General features: G+C 43.6%; 1 protein-coding gene across 9 annotated transcripts; it reads left to right on the forward strand.

Moving 5' to 3' along the window:
* The first annotated feature begins 8,139 nt into the window (after nucleotides 1-8,139).
* TMEM225B (transmembrane protein 225B) lies at nucleotides 8,140-20,979 on the forward strand. 9 transcript variants are annotated; one of them, XM_009453727.4, is made up of 6 exons: nucleotides 8,140-8,193; nucleotides 10,393-10,473; nucleotides 14,572-14,782; nucleotides 16,928-17,074; nucleotides 17,854-17,991; nucleotides 20,545-20,979. In XM_009453727.4, exons 3-6 carry the CDS (start codon nucleotides 14,575-14,577, stop codon nucleotides 20,715-20,717), a joined length of 666 nt encoding a protein of 221 aa, XP_009452002.1. In that variant the 5' UTR covers nucleotides 8,140-8,193; nucleotides 10,393-10,473; nucleotides 14,572-14,574; the 3' UTR covers nucleotides 20,718-20,979. The 9 variants fall into 9 exon arrangements, with proteins under 9 accessions (XP_009452002.1, XP_024213704.1, XP_009452004.1 ...); XM_024357936.3 differs by having other exon boundaries at nucleotides 8,172-8,193; nucleotides 10,396-10,473; XM_009453729.3 differs by having other exon boundaries at nucleotides 8,175-8,347.
* The last annotated feature ends 1,447 nt before the right edge of the window (nucleotides 20,980-22,426 follow it).

Genomic DNA, 22,426 nt, shown 5'->3' on the forward strand with positions numbered 1-22,426 from the left:
TAATATCACAGAGGGTTTACACTTCCAGTGATATTAGGAGTAATATCATCTCCTCCATGGGAGATTATGAATAATATTTGGAGAGTGTACACCCACTGTGATATTACAGGTAATATCATCTCCTCTTTTGGATATTATGAATAATATCACAGAAGGTGTACACCCACTGCTATATTACAGGTAATATCTCCTCCCTTTAATATTATGAATAATATCACAAAGGGTGTACACCCACTGTTACATTAGGAGTAATATCTCCTCCCTTGGATATTACAAATAATATCAGAGAGCTGTACATCCACTGAGATTTTAGAGGTAATATCATCTCCTCCCTCCGATATTACAAATAATATTACAGAGGATGTTCACCCACTGTGATATTGGTAGTAATATCATCTTTTTTCTTTTATATTGTGAATAATATCACAGAGGGTGTACACCCACTGCATTATTAAAGATAATATTATCTTCTCCTTTGGATATTATGAATAATATCACAGAGGGTGTACCCCCACTGCGATATTAAGAGTAATATCTCTCTTAGATATTACAAATAATTGAATAATATCACAGAGTGCACATCCACTGTGATATTAATAGAACTAGTTCCCTAGGATATTACAAATAATATCACAAGGTGTACACCCACCGTGATATTAGAAGTAATATCTCTTTTAGATATTATGAATAATATCACAAGTTGTACACCCACTGTGATATTACGAGTAACATCTCCTTTAGATTTTATGAATAATATCACAGGGTGTACACCCACTGTGATATGAGGTGTAATATCTCCCTTACATATTACGAATAATATAACAGGGTGTACATCCACTGTGATATTAGGAGAAATATCTCCCTTAGGTATTATGAGTAATATCACAGCCTGTACACCCACTGTGATATTAAAGGTAATATCTCCTTTAGATATTATGAATAATATAACAGGATGTACACCCACTGTGATATTAGGAGTAATATCTTCCTTAGATTTCACGAATAATATTACAGGGTTTACACACAGTGTACACCCACTGTGATATTATGAGTAAGGTCTCCCTTAGATATTATGAATAATATCACTGGGTTTACACACAGGATATACAGCCACTGTGATATTAGAGGTAATATATTCCTTAGATATTACAAAGAATAACTGTGATATTATGAGTAATAGCTCCGTTAGATATTACAAATAATATCACAGGTTGTACACAAAGGGTGTACATCCACTGTGATATTAGGAGTAATATCTCCCTTAGATATTACAAGTAATATCACTGGGTTTACACACAGGGTATATACCCCCTGAGATATTAGGTGTACTGTCTTCTTTAGATCTTATAAATAATATCACAGGATGTACACTCACTTTGATATATGGAGTAATATCTTTTTTAGATATTACAAATATATCTTTCTTAGGTATTATGAATAATATCACTGGGTGTACACCCAGGTTGTACAACCAGTGTGATATTAGGAGTAATGTCTCCCTTAGATATTACTAATAATATCACCAGGTGTTGACCCACTGTGATATTAGGAGTAATATCTTTTATTATGAATAACATCACAGGGTGTATGCCCACGGTGATATTAGGAGTAACATCTTTCAGATCTTATGAATAATATCACAGGGTGTACACACAGCGTCTTCACCCACTGTGATATTATAAGTAATATCTTTTACGTATTATAAATAATATCACAGGGTGGACACCCATGGTGATATTAGTAGTAATTTCTTTTAGATATTATGAATAATATCACAGGGTGTACACACAACGCCTACACCTATGGTGATATTACAAGTAATATCTTTTACATATTGTGAATAACATCACAGGGTAGACACCCACGATGATTTTAGGAGTAATATCTTTTAGATATTATAAATAACACCACTAAGTGAACACCCATGGTCACATTAGTAGTAATATCTTTCAGATAGTATGAATAATATCACAGTGTGTACACCAGCGCTTATATTAGGAGTAATATCTTTTAGGTATTATGAATAATATCACAGGTTGCACACCAAGGGTAATATTAGCAGGAATATCTTTTACATATAATGAATAATATCACACGGTGTACCCACATGGTGCACATCCATGGTGATATTATGAGTAACATCTCTTAGATATTGTGAATTAGATTACAGGGTGTACACCCTCGGTGATATTAGGAGTAATATATTTTAGATATTATGAATAATATCACAGGGTGTAAACACAGGGTGTACATCCACAGTGTTATTAGGAGTAATATCTTTCAGATATTATGAATAACATCATCACAGGGTGTACACACACTGTGATATTAGGAGTAATGTCTTTGAGATATTATGAATAATATCATCATAGGGTATACGCCCACAATGATATTAGGAGTATTATCTTTTACATATTATGAATAATATCACAGGGTGTACACACAGGATGTACTTTCATGGTGATATTAGGAGTAATATATTTTAGATATTATGAATAATATCACAGAGTGTACACCCACGGTGATATTAGGAGTAATATCTTTAGATATTATGAATAATAACACAGGGTGTACACCCACGGTAATATCAGGAGTAATACATTTTAGATGTTTTAATGTCACAAGGTGTGCACACATAGTGTACACCCACGGTGATATTAGAAGCAATATCTTTTAGATATTATGAGTAATGTCACATTTTGTACACACAATGTCTACACCCCCGGTAGTATTAGGAGTAATATCTTTTAGATATTGTGACTAATACCACAGGGTGTATATCCATGGTTTTATTAGGAGGAATACCTTTTAGATATTGTCAATAGTATCACAGGGTGTACACTCACGGTGATATTAGGAGTAATGTCTTTTAGATATTGTAAATAATATCACAGGGTGTACACCCACGGTGATATTAGGAGTAATATCTTTTAGATATTGTGAATAATATCACAGAGTGTACATCCATGTTTTTATTAGGAGGAATATCTTTTAGATATCGTCAATAGTATCACAGGGTGTACATCCACGTTGATATTAGGAGTAATATCTTTTAGATATTATAAATAACACCATAGGGTGTACACCCATGGTGATATTAGGAGTAGTATCTTTTAGATATTATAAATAACACCATAGGGTGTACACCCATGGTGATATTAGGAGTAATATCTTTTAGATATTATGAATAATATCACAGGGTGTACACCCACGGTTTTATTAGGAGGAATATCTTTTGGATATTGTCAACAGTATCACAGGGTGTACACCCATGGTGATATTAGGAGTAATGTCTTTTAGATATTGTGAATAATATCATCACATGGTGTACACCCACTGTGATATTAGGAGTAATGTCTTTTAGATATTATGAATAATATCATCACAGTATATACACCCACTGTAAACACTCTGTGTAAATACTGTTACATGATAAATATCAGAAGCGACATTTCATCAATATGACAGTATGTAAACCTGTGTAAACACTTTGGTATGACATATATCAGAGATGATATTTCATCAATATCACAGTGTGTAAACACTGTGATGTGACAAATATCAGAAGCGATACTTCATCAATATCATATGAGTAAACCCTCTGTAAACACCATGATAGGCAAACATCAGAAGCGATATTTCATCAATATCATAATGTGTAAACCCCCTGTAATCACTGTGATATGATAAATATCAAAAGCGATATTTCATCCATATCACAGTGTATACCCCCTCTGTCAACACTGTGATATGATGAATATGAGAAGCGATATTTCATCAATATCACAGTGTGTGAACGCTCTGTGTGAGCACTGTGATATGATAATTATCAGAAGTGATATTTCATCAATATTACTGTGTGTAAACACTGTGATATGATAAATATCAGAAGGGATACTTCGTTAATATCACAGTGTGCAAATATTGTGATATGGTAAATATCTGAAGCGATATTTCATTAATATCACAGTGTGTAAACACTGTGATTTGATAAATATGAGAAGAGATATTTCATTAATATCACCCTGTGAAAACACTTTGATATGATAAATATTAGAAGTGTTATTTCATTAATATCACAGTCTGTAAATGCTCTGTGTAAACACTGTGATTTGATAAATATCAGAAGCGATATTTCATTAATATCACACTGTGTAAACACTCTGTGTAAACACTTTGATACGATAAATATCAGAAGCGTTATTTCATTAATATCACAGTGTGTAAACACTGCGATATGATAAATTTCAGAAGCGGTATTTCATTAATATCACAGTGTGTAAACTCTGTAATATGATAAATATCAGAAGCGATATACCGTTAATATCACAGTGTGTAAACACTCTGTGTAAACGCCGTGATATAAAAAATATCAGAAGTGATATTTCGTTTATATCACACTGTGTAAACACTGTGATATATCAGCAGCGATATTTCATGAATATCACTGTGTGTGAATGGTCTGTGTAAACACTGTGATATGATATCAGAAGCGATATATCATTAATATCAAAGTGTGTAAACACTGTGTAAACACTATGATATGATAAATAGCAGCGATATTTCATTAATAACAGTGTGTAAACACTGTGTAAACACAGTGATATGAAAAATATTAGAAGCGATATTTCATTAATATCACAGTGTGTAAATACTCTGTGTAAACACCATGATATGAAAAATATCAGAAGGGGTATTTCATTAATATCACAGTGTGTAAACTGAGAAATATCAGAACCAATATTTCATTAATATCACAGTGTGTAAACACTGGATATTATACATCTTACAGTGATATTTTATTCATATCACAGTGCGGAAACACTGGATATTATACATATCACAGGGATATTTCGTTTGTATCTCTATGTATAAACAGTGGATATTATAAATATCATCGATATTTCATTTATAGCCCTATGTGGAAACACTGGATATTATATATATCACAGCTATATCTCATTTATACCTCTGTGTGGAAACGCTGGATATTATAAATATCACAGCAGGATTTCAACTTTATTCCTGTGTGGGAACAGTGGATATTATAAATATCACAGCGATATTTCATTTATATCCCTTTGTGGAAACACTGGATATTTTAGTATTTCATTCATATCCCTATGTGGAAACACTGGATATTTTAATACTTCATTCATATCCCTGTTTGGAAACACTGGATATTTTAATATTTCACTCATAGCACAGTGTGGAAACACTGCGTAGTATAATATTTCATTCATATCCCTGTGTTGAAACACTGAATATTATAATATTTCATTCGTAGCATAGTGTGGAAACACTGGATATTATAATATTTGATTCATAGCACAGTGTGGAAACACTGAATATTATTTCATTCATAGCACAGTTTGGAAACACTGCATAGTATAATATTTCATTCATTGCACAGTTTGGAAACACCGGATATCATAATATTTCATTCATAGCATGGTGTGAAAACACTGGATAGTATAATATTTCATTCATAGCACAGTGTGGAAACACTGGATAGTATATTTCATACATAGCACAGTGTGGAAACACTGTATATTATAAATGTAACAGCGATATTTCATTAATATCACAGTGTGAAACACTGGATGTCAGTAGTGATATCGATGATGTTACAAACATAACACAGTGTGTTAACACTGCATTATCATCCTGGATGTCAGTAGTAATATCATGGATATTATGAATAATATCACAGGGTGCTAACACAGTGTGTTCACACCCTGGATATCAGTAGTAACATCATAGACATTATGAATAATATCACAGGGTGTTAACACAATGTGTTAACATCTTGGGTATCAGTAGTGGATCAGTATCAGGATATCATCCTGGATATCACAGGGTGATATTATTCATAATATCATGGATATTAATTGTATTAACACCCTGGATATCAATAGTAATACACTGGATATTATGAATAATATCACCGTGTGTTAACAACAGTGGATATCAGTAGTAATATTGTGGATATTAGGAATAATATCACAGTGTGTTAACACAGTATGTCAACACTGGATATTAGTGATATCATGAAAAATATCACAGTGTGTTAACACTGGACATTAGTAGTAATATGAATATTCTGAATAATGTAACAGTGTGTTAACACTGGATATTAGTATTAATATCTAATATGTGTTAGTAATAATATCACAGATACTATGAATAGTATCACAGTGTGTCAACATAGTGTGTTAACACTGGATATCAGCATTAATATCATGGATATTATGAATAATATGGTATGATAACACAGTGTGCTAACAAACACTGGATATTATGAATATCATAGATAATATTAATATCACAGTGTGCTAACACTGGACACTATGAAGATCATAGATATTAATATCACATTTTGCTAACACAGTGTGCTAACACTGGATATTATGAATATCATATAAATTATTAATATCACAATGTGCTAACACTGTGTTAACACTGGATATTATTTTCACAGTGTGCTAACACTGGATATTATTAATATCATTGATACTAACACAACACAGGGTGCAAACACTGGATATTATTATTAGCAAGTCACAGGGTGCTAATACTAGATTTTATTAATATCATATTATTATTAACACATCACAGGGTGCTAACACTTGATATTATTAATATCATAGACATTATTAACACAACACAGGGTGCTAACACTGGATATTTTTAGTATCATAGATATTATTAACATTGCAGTGTGCCAACATTGGAAATTATTAATGTCACAAATATTGGTAATAGCACAGTGTGCTAACACTGGATATTATTAATATCACAGATATTAGTAATATCACAGTGTGTTAATACAGTGTGCTAACACTGGATATCACTAATATGGTAGATAATATAGATATTAGTAATATCACAGTGTGTTAACAGTGTGCTAACGCTGGATATTATTAATGTCACAAATATTAGTAATATCACAGTGTGCTAACACTGAATACTATGAATATCATAGATGTTAGTAATACCACAGTGTGTTAACACAGTGTGCTAACACTGAATATCATTAACATTACAGATATTAGTAATATCACAGTGTGCTACTATTAATATAATAATGTTAATACTATTGACACTATATTAGTAATATAATAGTGTTAACACTTATTAATATGAGAGTTAATACTACTAACACTATATTTTTAATATGATAGTGTTAACACTACATTACTAATATGTGTTAACACTATCTTATTAATATAATAATGTTAATACTATTAACACTATATTATTAATATAATGGTGTTAGCACTATATTATTAATATAATAGTGTTAACACTATATTATTATTATTATTTGAGGCAGGGTCTCGCTCTGTCGCCCAGGCTGGAGTGCAGTGGTGCCATCTCTGCTCACTGCAAGCTCCGCCTCCCAGGTTCACACCATTCTCCTGCCTCAGTCTCCCGAGTAACTGGGACTACAGGCGCCCCCACCACGCCCGGCTAATTTTTTGTATTTTTTAGTAGAGACGGGGTTTCACCGTGTTAGCCAGGATGGTCTCGATCTTCTGACCTCGTGATCCGCCTGCCTTGGCCTACCAAAGGACTGGGATTACAGGCGTGAGCCACCGCGCCCGGCCTAACACTATATTATGAAACACTATATTATTATTATAGTGTAGATACTATTACATTATTAATAGTGTTAACACTATTATCATTAATATAATAGTGTTAATACTATTAACACTTTATTATTATTTATAATATTAATATACAAGTGTTATTAATTATTAATATAATTATAATACTGTTAACACTATATTATTAACAATTATTATTAATATAATAGTGTTATTAATATAATATAATACTGTTAACACTATAATAGTGTTAACACTATATTATATTGTTAATATTATAGTGTTAACACTATTATATGATTAATAGTGTTAATCATGTATTATTAATATAGCAGTGTTAATAGTAACCCTATATTATTAATACAATAGTGTTAATGCTATTAACGCTATATTATTAATATAAGTGTTAACACTCAACACTATATTACTAATATAATAGTGTTAATAGTATATCATTAATATAATAGTGTTAATACTATTAACACCATATTATTAATACTATTATTATTCCCATTTTACAGATTAGAAGCCCAGGACCCAGGAAGGAGACACAGGAAATTTATTCAAAGTCCCCACGCTGGTAATGGCAGAGCTAGGATTTGAATTCAGATCCCTCCCGCTCTCTGTTCCTCCGCCCCCACACACCCGTGAGCGAAGCCGGTACTGTGGGCAGACGCCAGGGCCAGGTTTCCCCACCCTCCACCCGCCAGGTTTGCGGGTGGCCGGGGCGGCAGGTAGGGAGGTGAGCCCGCGTCTCCTCCGCAGAGCTGGAGCTGGAGCTCCGCTCAGAGGCCCAGGCTCAGTGGGCTCCTCCCCCGGGTCGGGGCAACCCTCCACCGGGGCCTCTGGGGCCAACGGAAGCTCCAGGAGCGCGGTGGAGCCTGGAGTGGAGGGCGAGGGTCCCACTGTGACCCGCCTGGAGGGCAGCCCAGCTCTGGGACGCGAAACCGCCTACGACGGTGCCGCAGGTGGAGGGAAGGGTAGAGGGGAGACCAGTAGAGGGGAGAGCAAGGTGGCCCCACAGGTTGGGAGAGGATGTGGGGAAGTCCCCCTACCCACCCAAGGCCGAACATCGCCTAACTGGCTGTGGGACGCCCGGGGCAGGGGCTGGGGGCGGATGGCCTGGTTAGGGCCCAGCTTGGGGTCTTGAAAATATTCCTATGGCTTTGGGGCCACAGAAGGGCGGAGTCCTGGCATTCAGGGGAAAGGGCCGAGGACGGTTGTCAACGGGAAGGAACCTCTGACCCTACCCTGGGTCAATGTGCAGTCCAAGTTGCCACAAATGACCGGAGGAAACAGTGGGAAGGGAAGGTCTCTTTCCCATTCCAAACCAGGATGCCCTTCAGGTCGCCCACTTCCTTCATCCCCAGAGCAGCTGCCGACTTTCCCGTGAAGTGCCAGGGCCTGGGAGGTGCGGGGCTGCAGCTCAGGTGCTGAAGGGGGCCTAGGGTCCAGGAACCTCCTGCCAAGCCAGTGGTCCTCAGATGCTGGTCCAGGCACCACCACGGGGTACACAGCTTTTCTTACCTCCTGGTGTTATGGGTCCTTTCTGTTTTTTGAGACGGAGTCTCGCTGTGGCTGTGTCGCCCAGGCTGGAGTGCAGTGGCACGATCTCGCCTCACTGCAAGCTCCGCCTCCCGGGTTCACGCCATTCTCCTGCCTCAGCCTCCTGAGTAGCTGGGACTACAGGCGCCCCCACCACGCCTGGCTAATTTTTTTTTTTGTTTGTATTTTTAGTAGAGACGGGGTTTCACCGTGTTAGCTAGGATGGTCTCGATCTCCTGATCTCGTGATCCACCTGCCTCGGCCTCCCAAAGTGCTGGGATTACAGGCGTGAGCCACCGCGCCCAGCCCATGGGTCCTTTAAAAAATAATAATTTGGCCAGACGTGGGGCCTCATGCCTGTAATTTCAGCACTTTGGGAGGTAAAGGTGGGAGGATCACTTGAGCCCAGGGGTTGCCTGGGCAACATAGCAAGACCCCATCTCAAAAAAAAATTAGCCAGGTGTAATGGCATACACCTGTAGTCCCAGCTACTCGGGAGGCTGAGGCAGGAGGATCGCTTTTGCCCAGGAGGCATGAATGCACCACTGCACTCCAGCCTGGGTGACACAAGACCCTGTCTCAAAAAACAACAACAAAAATTTGAATAAAAACCAAACCAGTGACAGTAGATAAGTTGCTTTGTTTTTAATGCTCTTGGCAAAATAAAAAGTTGGCAGTCGTATATTCCCCCATTCTCTCTCTCTTTCTCACACATGCACATGCCTATAAGAAAGCATTCTCTGGATCCACAGAATTCCAGATTTGGGAATCACTGAATTGAACTGCCGGCCATTGGTGGCTGGTGAGGCTGTCCTGGCAGTGATGCAGTATTCTGGTCCCTGTGCCAGCACTGATGGGCTGTGGAATCCTCCACCAGTCATTCCCTCTCTCCAGCTCTCCATCTCTGCTTCTGTACAAAAGGATCTACAAATCCCCTCTTATATTCAAATATCTATGACCTTTCAGTCTGGCCTATATCCGTGCGGATCTGAAGTTGTGTATCCGAAGATGTAACCTTGTCCAGTGCTGGCACTAAGGGCTGCTTCAGGGAGGGACCTGGCCTGGTGCCCAGGGAAAGGAGGACAAGGTCCTCATCACTGGAGAGTGGAGGGGGCAGTGGGAATGGGACAGATAAGGGATAGTGCCCTGGGGTATACCTGGCCCCAAAGTAACCCCGGGCTGTGAAGACAAAAGCACTGCATCACATGATGTGTTTCTGTGTCTCTCTCCCTAGCAGTTCCAAGAGCCTCTGAGTTCCTGCCTTTTTTCATCTCTGAATCCCCACCATTGGCCTACATTGGGAGTGGGGCGACCTGTAAGTGCACAGTGAATTTTTGCTGAGGGAGTGGCTGGGAGGGCTGCGTGGAGTGGACAGGACCAAGCTGCACTTTTCAGGGGAGTGGGGTTTGGAAAATTTGGGGAGCAGAACAGGCACCCCCGCCCCCAGGAAGGAACCCAGGTGTATTAGTCTGTTCTCATGCTGCTAATAAAGACATACCCAAGACTGGGTAACTTATAAAGGAAAGAGGTTTAATTGACTCGCACCACATGGCTGCAGAGGCCTCACAATCATGGCTGAAGGTGAATGAAGAGCAGAGTCACATCTTTCATGGTGGCTGGCAGGAGAGAGCTTGAGCAGGGGAACTTCCACTTATAAAACCATCAGATCTTGTGAGACTTATTCACTACCACGAGAACCGTATGGGGGAAACTGCCCCCGTGATTCAATTATCTCCACCTGGCCCTGCTCTTGACACATGGGGATTATTACAATGCAAGGTGAGATTTGGGTGGGGACACAGCCAAACCAAATCACCAGGTACAGAGGCCAGAGGAGCCTGGGGATGACGGTGATGTTCCAGGTGTGGAGGGAGACGTGGCAGGCATGGGGACAGGAAGGTTGGAAGGTTGGGGAACTTTATGAAGGGAAAACTGAGAAGATGAGGAAGGCTGATGAGATGGAAGTGGGGTTGGGGAGAGGGAAGAACCAGCATGAGCTCAAGGCTAGGGTTTGGGTGAAGGAGAGAAAAAAAGGTAGAAAATGAAGGAGACAGAGATCACTTCTAGTCACATTCAGGTGGAGATGGGGTAGACAGGAAGAGGTGCCCCCTATCAAATGAGAATGCCCAGTGTACTCCCATCTATACAGAGGACAGGATCAAGATGCAGCCATGACTCCTTCCCATTGAGTTCTAATACTAGAAGGATGCCTCAATGCCCTCTGGTCCAACAGACTTCATCATTTTAGATAGAAGGAAGCAGAAGCCCTGAGGTTGGGGTGACTTGTATGACCTGGAGAGTGGATGGGAGATGGAAAGGGGAGATTTAAAGAGAGGGAAGGGCCGGGTGTGGTGGTTCAAGCCTGTAATCCCAACTCTTTGGGAGGCCAAGGCAGGAAGATCACTTAAGCTCAGGAGTTTAAGACACCCTGGGCAACATAGTTAGACCCCGTCTCTACAAAAAATTAAAAAATTAGCTGGGCGTGGTGGCACGCATCTGTAGTCCCAGCTACTCAGGAGGCTGAGGTGGGAGGATCACTTGTGCCCAGGAGGTTTAGCCTGGGTGACAGAGTGAGACCCTGTATCTAAAAACAAAAAATAATAAGGAAAGAAGGGAATAATTCAATTTTTCAAGTGGGAAGAAGAGAAACTAGAGAATGTCAGAAAGGAAGAGAAAGTACAAACATTTTCAAGTCACTCTGACAGCATCGAAGATGAACATGTGTTTACCTGTTTATAACCAGGGTACTTGGGTGTGGGGGGTACAGGAAGGGAGCCACACCTCTGCCCTCTGCCATTAGGCTTGTTCAGCCATAGCCATTGGTAGCTCTCAGAGATGCCCCCTTCCCTGGCTGCAGCAAGTGTCTGCATGGGCAAAGACGCCCCCTTCCCTGGCTGCAGTGAGGGTCTGCATGGGGATTGGGTAGAGGCCCCAGTGTCTGCACTGGGCAAGGTTTGCACAGGGTGTGGGAGCAGGGGAGGAAAGCATGCTCACTTCGAGGGCCTTGTGCTCTCTACTGCCCAGGCACAGCTTGAAAACCGTGATGCTGCCAAGCCCAGCCTTGCACAGGCAAGAGTCCCCAGGTCTGGCTTTGGGTAGGACTTGGAAAGAAAGGCTGTCATCTTGGGGTGCACCTCCCTTGTCACATCTTCCTTTCACCTCCTGATGCCCCCTTTCTGCACTGCCAGGTAGCGAGGGTCATCGCAGTGCCACCTGGAGGCCTCTGGCCAGGCCCACCCTCCCTGCAGCTCCAATCACCGTCCCTGCTTCCTTCCTTCCCATTGCTGGATAACTCTCATTCCTCAGAGCTGCCAGGCTCAGCACAGACAGAGGGGAAAGCAGATTCATTGAAACAATTTGTCCTGAAGTTGGGTGTGGCCTCCAGCCCCTTCTCCCACAGGGATATCTGAATTTTAGAAGTCTGCCCTCCATCCCTGCCCTCCCAACTTTAACCAAGCACCTGAGTGCTCAGCACTGTGTTGGACACTTTGGTATGCGTTATTTCATTTGGTCCTCTCAGTGGCAGGTGTTGTATTCTTATCATTGGGCAGGTGTTATAATATATCCTTCCTTATCATTAGGCAGGTGTTATATCCTTCCTTTTCCAGATGGGGAAAGCAAGGTCCTGAGACTCTGAGCAAGTTCCCCAAGATCACACAGCTAGGAAGTGATGAAGCTGAGACAAGACCAGCCAGCATTTACCCACCACGGTGTAACTACTCATTCAAAAGATGACATCTTTTGAAAATTTTTATTCTTTCAGAGACAAGGTCTTGCTTTGTTGCCCAGGCTGGAGTACGGTGGCATGATCATAGCTCACTGCAGTCTCTAACTCCTGGGCTCAAGAGATCCTCCTGCCTCGTCCTCCCAAGTAGCTGGGAACTACAGACAGGCACATGCCCCCAGCCTGGCTAATTTTTAACAATTTCTTGTGGAGACTGGTCTGACTGTGTTGCCTAGGCTGGTCTCAAAACTCCTGAGTTCATGTGATCCTCCCACCACAGCCTTCCAAAATGCTGGGATTATAGGCATGAGCCACCAGTGACTGGCCACAAAAGGAGACATCTTAGTGACAGATGGTGATGAAAGAGAAGATGGGTTTGGGGGAGGAACTCCACGTGATAGGGATCCTTCACTGAGGGCCCGGGCTGCAGGAGGCTCTATGAAACACCAGAACTCTTTGTAAAACTTCCTGTTTGTACATGACCTGCTCATTTCTCAGCAGGGGCTCCTCCTGCGCACATGGACCTCTCCCCACCTAAACCCACAGTTCCTGTGGTCAGAAGGCCAGTCACTGAATAAGGGCACCTAAGGCTCTGGTCTGAATATCTCCCCTTGGTTCTCAGTCTGAAATCCCAAAAGGAAGACAGTTGACTGCAAAATAGGCTGGAGTTGTCCTTCTGATGGCCAGTAGAGGTGGCTGTTGATAGAATTGAAAGCTTAGGGCCGGGCATGGTGGCTCACACCTGCAGTCCCAGCACCTTGGGAGGCTGAGGCGGGTGGATCACCTGAGGTCAGGAGTTCGAGACCAGCCTGGCCAACATGGTGAAACCCTGTCTCTACTAAAAATACAAAAATTAGCTGGGCGTGGTGGCGGGCACCTGTAATCTCAGCTACTCAGGAGGCTGAGGCAGGAGTATTGCTGGAACCTGGGAGGCAGAGGTTGCAGTGAGCTGAGATGGTGCCATTGCACTCCAGCCTGGGCTGACAACAGCAAGACTCCATCTTAAAAAAAAAAAAAAATTGAAAGCTTAGAACTTTAGTTTTTTTCTTTTTATTAAAATTATTTAATTTTTTTTTTTTTTTTTGAGACAAGGTCTTGCTCTGTCACCCAGGCTGGAGGGCAGTGGTGTGATCATGGTTCACTGCAGCCTTGACCTTCCTGGGCTTAGGCGATCCTCTCACCTCAGGCTTCTGAGTAGCTGAGACTACAGGTGTGCAACACCATGCCTGGCTAATTTTTGGTAGAGATGGGGTTTCGCCATGTTGCCCAGGCTGGTCTTGAACTCCTGGACTCAAGCGATCCGCCTGTCTCAGCCTCCCAAAGTAGTGGGATTGCAGGTGTGAACCACCGCACCCAGCTGAAAGTTGAGAACTTTAAAGCTGAGGAGGCCTTGTGAATGGCCCAGTTCAACCTCCTCAGTTTACCAGAGGAAGAGGGCTCAGAGAGGGAACCTGACATGCCCAAGATCACCCAGTGATTTAGCGACAGAAAGCATTTTATGCATTTTTTTTTGGTCTGCTGCAGAGGTGTATAGGCTGTAAAGTTAAGCAAAGAAATCATCATTTACTGAGTTTCACATATGCACCACACACAGCACTGACATTTCCCCAGCCACTGTCTCCTTCCCTCTGTGCTGCAGGAGAATTTGGGTCGGTGTCCCACCTCCACGATCACTTTTCTCTTACACAGGTGATGCTGACGTTAGAGGACAAGGACATGAAGGGATTCTCCTGGGCCATAGTCCCAGCCTTAACCTCCCTAGGCTACCTGCTTATACTGGTGGTCTCCATCTTTCCCTTCTGGGTGCAACTGACGAACGAGGAGTCCCACGAAGTCTTTTTCAGTGGCCTATTTGAGAACTGCTTCAATGCCAAATGCTGGAAGCCTCGACCCTTATCCAGTAAGGAAGGATGGAGACGGGGAGGAGAGAGAGGGAGATGGGGCCAGTGTTGGGACAGAGGTAGGGGGTGAAAGAACAGGGTGGGAGCAGAGAGGACAAAATCTAATTAGCTCAGGGCTGGACACGGTGGCTTGCACTTGTAATCCCAGCACTTTGGGAGGCCGAAGCGAGAGGATTGCTTGAGGCCAGGAGTTCAAGACCAGCCTGGGCAACATAGCCAAACCCTGTTGCTACAAAAATGAGAAAATTAGCTGAGCATGGTGGCATGTGCCTGTAGTCCCAGCTACTCAAAAGGCTGAGGTTGGAGGGCTCCTGCTTGAGCTCAGGAGTTCGAGGCTGCAGTGAGCTGTGATCATGCCACTGCATTCCAGCCTGGGAGTGAGAGTGAGGCCCTGTCTCAAAACAACAACAACAACAACAACAACAACAACAAAACACAAAAAATTAACCAGGCTTGGTTAACCCAAGGGCAGACTCTGGGATATCTGGGACTTCAACAGCAACTTTGACTCCTTATCCCACTGCCAGCTGCCCACCTCTGCCAGCTCAGGAGGGTATGCAAACTCATTTTCACATGGGTCTGCATCATGCCAGCAGTCAGAGAACAAATCACCCTGTTATCAGACTCTGGCTCTGCTAATTTTGGTCTATTTCACTACTTCTGTTGTTGTTGTTGCTTTTAGAGATGGGGTCTCACTCTGTTGCCCAGGCTGAAGTGCAGTGGCGTGATCATGGCTCACTGCAGCCTCCAACTCCTGAGTTCAAGCGATCCTCCCGCCTCAGCCTTCTGAGTAGTTGGGACTACCTGTGCTCACCATAGCTCCCAGCTAATTTTTTAATTTTATGTTTTGTAAAAAACAGGATCTCGCTTTGTCACCCAGGCTGGTGTGATCACAGCTCACTGCAGCCTCCAACTCTTGAGTTCAAGCGATCCTCCCACCTTAGCCTCCTGAGTAGTTGGGACTACAGGTGCGCACCACAGCTCCCAGCTAATTTTTTAATTTTAGGTTTTGTAAAAACAGGATCTCGCTCTGTTGCCCAGGCTGGTGTGATCATAGCTCACTGCAGCCTCCATCTCCTCAGCTCAAGTGATCCTCCTGCCTCAGCCTCCCAAGTAGCGGGGACTACAGGTGTGCCCCACCGTGCACAACTTTTTAAAATTTCTTGTAGAGATGGGGTCTTACTATGTGGCCCAGGCTGGTCTCCAACTCCTGGCCTCAGGCAATCCTCCCACATCAGCCTCCCAAAGTGTTGAGATTACAGGCGTGAACCATTGCACCCAGTCTCACTCCTATTAACTAGGAAAATTAAATAAAGATGTGGGGATTCCCTCAGCGTTCAGAACATTTTGACCTCACAAAGTTCTGATTTTCCACAGGCGAATTACTTCAGGGTAACCAATACAGGTGTGATTCTTCACATTTGCATGTGCAACAAATTTTATCACAAGAGTTTGATTTTGTGTTGCTTTTTAAAACCACCATTTTCCCCTAGTGGATGATACATGGTTTGGTACAACCAAATTCCCATAATAACATTTGTTAAGGCCAGGCACGGTGGCTCACGCCTGTCATCCCAGCGCGTTGAGAGGCCAAAATGGGAGGATCGCTGGAGCCCAGGAGGTTGAGGCTGCAGTGAGCTATGATGGTGCCACTGCACTCTAGCTTGGGCGACAGAGCAAGACCCTGCTTCTACAAAACATAAAAATAAAAAAATTAGCCAGGTGTGGTGGTACATGCCTGTCGTCCCAGCTACTCTGGAGGCTGAGGCAGGAGGATTGCTTGAGCCTGTGAAGTCGAAGTTACAGTGAGCTGAGATTGCACCACCACACTCCAGCTGGGGCGATAGAGGGAGACCCTGTTTCAAAAAAAGAAAAAATATATTTATTAAGAACTGGTGATTTCAGTGTCTGACATTGTCAATTTAATTTTTTTCCCTATATTTCTATGCCATTGGGAATCAAATTGTGGGGCCAAAGCATTCTTGGGGCCAAAGTGGCATGGTCACAACCTTGGTCCCAAGGCCATGCTTTGGGATCTAAGGGTGGTGGAGGCTCCGGGGGCCAGCCCTGCCCAGGCTCTGAGGGACTCTGACCTTTCCGGGTCAGGGTTCCCAGCTTCAGCCCCACTTCTCCCTCCCCTGCAGTTTACATCATCCTCGGCCGGGTTTTCCTGCTCTCTGCAGTTTTCTTGGCTTTCGTCACCACCTTCATCATGATGCCCTTTGCATCCGAGTTCTTCCCGAGGACCTGGAAGCAAAACTTTGTGTTAGCCTGCATCAGCTTCTTCACAGGTGTGGAACAGCTAGGTGATCCCTGACCTTCGCTAGGGCCTGGGGAGGAGTCCAGAGAAAGAGGGGTGCTCAGTCTCTGTGATGTCAAAAGAGGCATAATTTTTCTTTTCAGGGACAGGGTCTCACTCTGTTACCCAGGCTGGAGTGCAGTGGTGCTATCATAGCTCACTGCAGCCTTAACCTCCTGGGCTAAAGTGATCCTCCCACCTCAGCCTCCCAAGTAGATGGGACTCTAGGCATGCACCACCATTCCTGGCTAATTTAAACATTTTTTTTTTTTGGTAGAGATGGGGATCTCGCTATGTTGCCCAGGCTGGCCTTGAACTCCTGGTGTCAAGCGGTCCTCCTGCCTCAGCCTCCCAATTGCTGAGATTACAGGCATGAACCACTGCACCTGGCCCCTTTTGACATTTATAAAGGGTGACCCAGGCTCCACCCTGAGAGGCTCCTAGGCAAATGGTGGAGGTAGAGCAGTAGGAAAATGGGATTGCATTTAATCCAAAGTGTTGCACCCTCTGCTAAGGTGCAGAGGTGAGCTAAGGGCAGATGCAGAGGGTGCTAGGAAAGGGAGTTCTGATGATGGTTCCCTGGAAGGTAAAGCACATGGGCTTTGAAGATGAGTCAGAAAGGAGGGAGGGACAGGCATCTGGGTAGGAGTTTTGTTTCAGAGAGGGGGCAAGGATGAAGGAGCCTCCAGGCAGGAGCCACAGGGGGTGAAGTTTGGAGGGAAGGCGGGTAGCATGGGAGGAGACCGAGGGTGTCTCCCTGTGACCCTCCAGGGGCCTGTGCCTTCCTGGCTTTGGTGCTGCATGCCCTGGAGATCAAGGCTCTGAGGATGACGCTCGGCCCCCTGCAGTTCTCCGTGCTGTGGCCTTACTATGTGCTGGGCTTCGGCGTCTTTCTGTTCATAGTGGCTGGTGAGTGTCCAGGGAACAGTGCCCTGCTTCTTGTCCTCGGTCTGGATTTAGGAACCTGTCTTGTGGAGGCCCTCCCTTTGGATTCTCTAGAATTGCACTGTTCCAAACTGCAGCTGCCAGTTAGACGTGGCTATTTAACTTTCGTTAATTCAAATAGTTATTGGCCAGATGTGGTGGTTCACACCTGTAATTCCAGTGCTTCGGGAGGCCGAGATGGGTGGATCACTTGAGGCCAGGAGTTTGAGACCAGCCTGGCCAACATGGTGAAACCCCATCTCTACTAAAAATACAAAAATTAGCTGGGCGTGATGGCACATGTCTGCAATCCCAGCTACTCGGGAGGTTGAGGCAGGAGAATTGCTTGAACCCAGGAGGCAGAGGTTGCAGTGAGCCGAGATCACATCACTGCACTCCAGCCTGGGTGACAGAGCAAAACTCCATCTCTAAAATAAAATAAAAAGTTATGAATTCAGTTCCTCAGCCATACTAGCCACATCACCGATGTTCAATAACCACATATGTCCAGTGGCTATTGGACACTGTCATATTGGACAGTGCAGACAGAGAAATTTCCTTCTCTGCAGAACGTTCTACCGGACAGCACTGCTCTGGAGCTTCAACTCCATCCTTGGCCTTCCTGTTCTTATCCTTCTTGACTTAGAACTAAACTCTTTCAAATTTTTATAGTCTCCCTTCCACCATCCTGGTTCCTTAGGCTATCTATTTCTGTCTCTACCTTTTTTTTTTTTTTTTAAGAGATAGGGTCTTGCTTTGTTGCCCAGGTTGGAGTGCAGTGGTACAACTGCAGCCTCCAACTCTGGGGCTCAAGCGATCCTCCTGCCTCAGCCTCTTGAATCACTGGAACTACAGGCATGTGCCACCATGGCCAGCTAGTTAAAAAAAAATATATATATACACACACACACACACACATTTATATATGCACATATATATGTATGTGTGTATATATATGTATATAGACATACATATATGTGTGTGTGTGCACGTATATATATATACACACACACATATATATGTATATATGGCCAGGTGCACTGGCTCACACCTGTCATCTCAGCACTTCGGGAGGCCGAGGCGGGTGGACCACCTGAGGTTAGGAGTTCAAGACCAGCCTGGCCAACATGGCGAAAACCCATCTCTACTAAAAATACAAAAATTAGCTGGGTATGGTGGTGCGTGCCTGTAATCCCAGCTACTCAGTAGGCTGAAGCAGGATAATCACTTGAACCCAGGAGGTGGAGGTTGTGGTGAGCTGAGATCTCACCACTGCACTCCAGCCTGGGCAACAGCGGGACTCCATCTCAAAAAAACAAACAAACAAAAAACCATATATTTAAGCTTTTATTTCTTAATTTCCCCTTCACCAAATAGAGTTACAATATTTTATATTTTAACCTTTTAATTCCATTTTTCCATGATTTCCATGAATTCTTTGAAGTTCTCTCACATTTTATTTAAAATTTTTGTGGATTTTAGTGGTAGAGTAGTCTGCTATAATGCTGAAAATAGAAGATGTCTTTTATCTTAGTCTTCATCTTAACACAGCATTGATCATTTACTCAAGATATCTCCATTTGTTGTCTCTTTTTGTTCCCGAGATGGAGTCTTGCTCTGTCACCCAGGCTGGAGTGCAGTGGCATGATCTCGGCTCACTGCAACCTCCGTCTCCCGGGTTCAAGCAATTCTGCCTCAGCCTCCCAAGTAGCTGGGACTACAGGCACGCACCACCATGCCTGGCTAATTTTTATATTTTTAGTAGAGACGGGGTTTCACCATGTTGGCCAGGCTGGTCTCGAACTCCTGACCTTGTGATCCACCCACCTCGGCCTCCCAAAGTGCTGGGATTACAGGTGTGAGCCACCGCGCCCGGCCATTTGTTCTTTTTTTTTAAAGGGACAAGGTCTTGCTCTGTCGCCCAGGCTGGAGGGCAGTGGTGTGATCATAGCTCACTGCACCCTTGACCTCCTGGGCTCAAGTGATCTTCCTGCCTCACCCTCCCAAGTCAGTGGGGCTTCAGGCTCATGCCATCATGCCTGGCTAATTTTAATTTTTTTTTGGTAAACACGAGGTCTTGCTATGTCGCCCATGATGAGTCTCGAACTCCTGGGCTCAAAAGACCCTCCTGTCTCGGCTTCCCAAAGCACTGGAATTACAGGCGTGAACTACCACGTCCATCCCTCGTTTGTTCTTATTCGTGTCAGTTGTCTATCTTTTACTTCACTGAAGGTCTTGGGTTGGGCCTGGGTTTTGTGTTGGAACTTCCTTTCTCTAAACCTTAGTTTTTTTTTTCACCCATTAATGGGCTACATGATTGCTGAGATGTCTTCTAGGTGCTGACCATGGGTCTGTGATTTTATATATGTATTTGTACTTCTTGTCCTTTGACGCATCCTGTCTGTAATCTCTCTCTGTAATACTCTAGATTAGGGGGCAGAATGAGGGAGGGCAGCTCTGGAGCTAGAGGGACCTGACCTCTAGGGCGTGGAGCTCTGGACTTTCTCTGACCTGACCCAAACGTTGGCTGTTCCCTAGGTACCATCTGCCTCATTCAAGAAATGGTTTGCCCTTGCTGGCACTTGTTGTCCACTTCCCAGAGTATGGAGGAGGACCACGGGAGCCTGTACCTGGACAATCTGGAGAGTTTGGGAGGAGAACCGAGCTCAGTACAAAAGGAGACACAGGTGACAGCAGAAACAGTCATCTAGCCCAGGACATGGCTTCTTTACCCTTCTTCAAGCCATGTGAGTGTACACATGTAGCTGTTTGTAGTCCTCCCCACCCTCTCTGCCAGTATCTGTGCCTTTGAGGAGCTTCTTGCGTGTCAGATCAACTCTCCACCTCCCCATACTCACAGTGATTCTATCTTGCTTGTATGTGAAATTTGCTAAAAGTCCTTTCAACTCTTCTGAGCTTCCTAAGTGACGTTTTTGCAGGTATTTTCAATAAAAAGAAAGGCTACTTTGTTCATCCATATCTCAAAAACCAAGTCCACAGGGCAGGAGGGGAGGGAGGAATATTACAAGATAACCAAGTAAAATGGGATTTTGTGAAACAGAAACCGTACAGAATACAGAATATACTCGGGGGAATGACAACTATTTGGGCTGGTGGCACAGGGGTAAAAGAATTTACCAAGACAGTTGTAGATAAAGAAAGGCAGATTTATTAAAGGAAGTATAAAAGTACATTGCCGGGCTGGGCGTGGTGGCTCATGCCTATAATCCCAGCACTTTGGGAGGCCGAGGCGGGTGGATCACCTGAGGTCAGGAGTTCAAGACCAGCTTTATCAACATGGAGAAACCCCGTCTCTACTAAAAATACAAAATTAGCCGGGTGTAGTGGTGCATGCCTGCAATCCCAGCTACTCGGGAGGCTGAGGCAGGAGAATCGCTTGAACCCAGGAGGTGGAGGTTGCGGTGAGCCGAGATCGCGCCATTGCACTCCAGCCTGGGAAACAAGAGCGAAACTCCGTCTCAAAAAAAAAAAAGTACATTGCCAGGGAGCAACAGGCAGGACCAGCAGAAGAGGAGCTGACTGAAAGGAAACAAAGACTTGTTGGAGATTTGATGGCATAGTGTTTATGCTGTATGCTGAAGAGGGCTTTGTGCAGTACTGATAATGCCAGTGTTGCAGTGAGCTAACTTGCAGGTGTCTGGTGATAGCTTGGGCGCAGGAAGATTGTGAGTTATTTGCACAGGAGGGCTACGTGTCCTGGACCATGAAGAAAGGCCGACTTGTAGCTTATCTGCTTCTTCTTTTTGCTTTCCCCTCCTCACACCAACCTGACTCCTTTTCCATAATTAGGACTGCACATTAGCCAATCAACATATCTGGCATTCCATCATTTCCCTATAGCCAGAGGCCTCCCGAGTGCTCCTCCAGTGTGCTCCATTCACAGCCCTATGGTGCTTGCATCACAGGGAGCACTCAGCCTCCTAACAAGAATGGGTGTAGCTGGGAAGAACACATGTGTGGGGCAGTGGGGCAGCTAGAACAGTGATCCAAGCCCTCCACTGGCTTCATCTCTATATTAGTCTGTTTTCACGCTGCTGATGAAGACCTATCTGAGACTGGGTAGTTTATAAAGAAAAAGAGGTTTAATGGATTCACAGTACCATGTGGCTCAGGGTGGGGGGGGGTGCTCACAATCATGGTGGAAGGCAAAAGTCATGTCTTACATGGTGGCAGGCAAGAGATAATGAGAACCAAGCAAAAAGGGAAACCTCTTATAAAACCATCAGATCTCATGAGACTTATTCACTACCACGAGAACAATATGGGGGAAACCGCCCCCATGATCCAATTATCTTCCACTGGGCCCCTCCCACAACACGTGGGAACTATGAGAGCTACAAATTCAAGATGAGATCTGGGTGGGGACAAAGCCAAACCATATGAATCTCCATCCTTCATC

Source organism: Pan troglodytes, chromosome 6 (assembly GCF_028858775.2).
Source record: "Pan troglodytes isolate AG18354 chromosome 6, NHGRI_mPanTro3-v2.0_pri, whole genome shotgun sequence".
NCBI classification, from domain to species: domain Eukaryota; kingdom Metazoa; phylum Chordata; class Mammalia; order Primates; family Hominidae; genus Pan; species Pan troglodytes.

Coding starts and splice junctions, on each gene's coding strand:
- TMEM225B (XM_009453727.4), top strand. CDS start 14,575: ATGCTGACGTTAGAGGACAAGGACATGAAGGGATTCTCCTGGGCCATA. Junction 14,783..16,927: donor GAAGCCTCGACCCTTATCCA/GTAAGGAAGGAT, acceptor CCTCCCCTGCAG/TTTACATCATCCTCGGCCGG. Junction 17,992..20,544: donor CTTTCTGTTCATAGTGGCTG/GTGAGTGTCCAG, acceptor GCTGTTCCCTAG/GTACCATCTGCCTCATTCAA.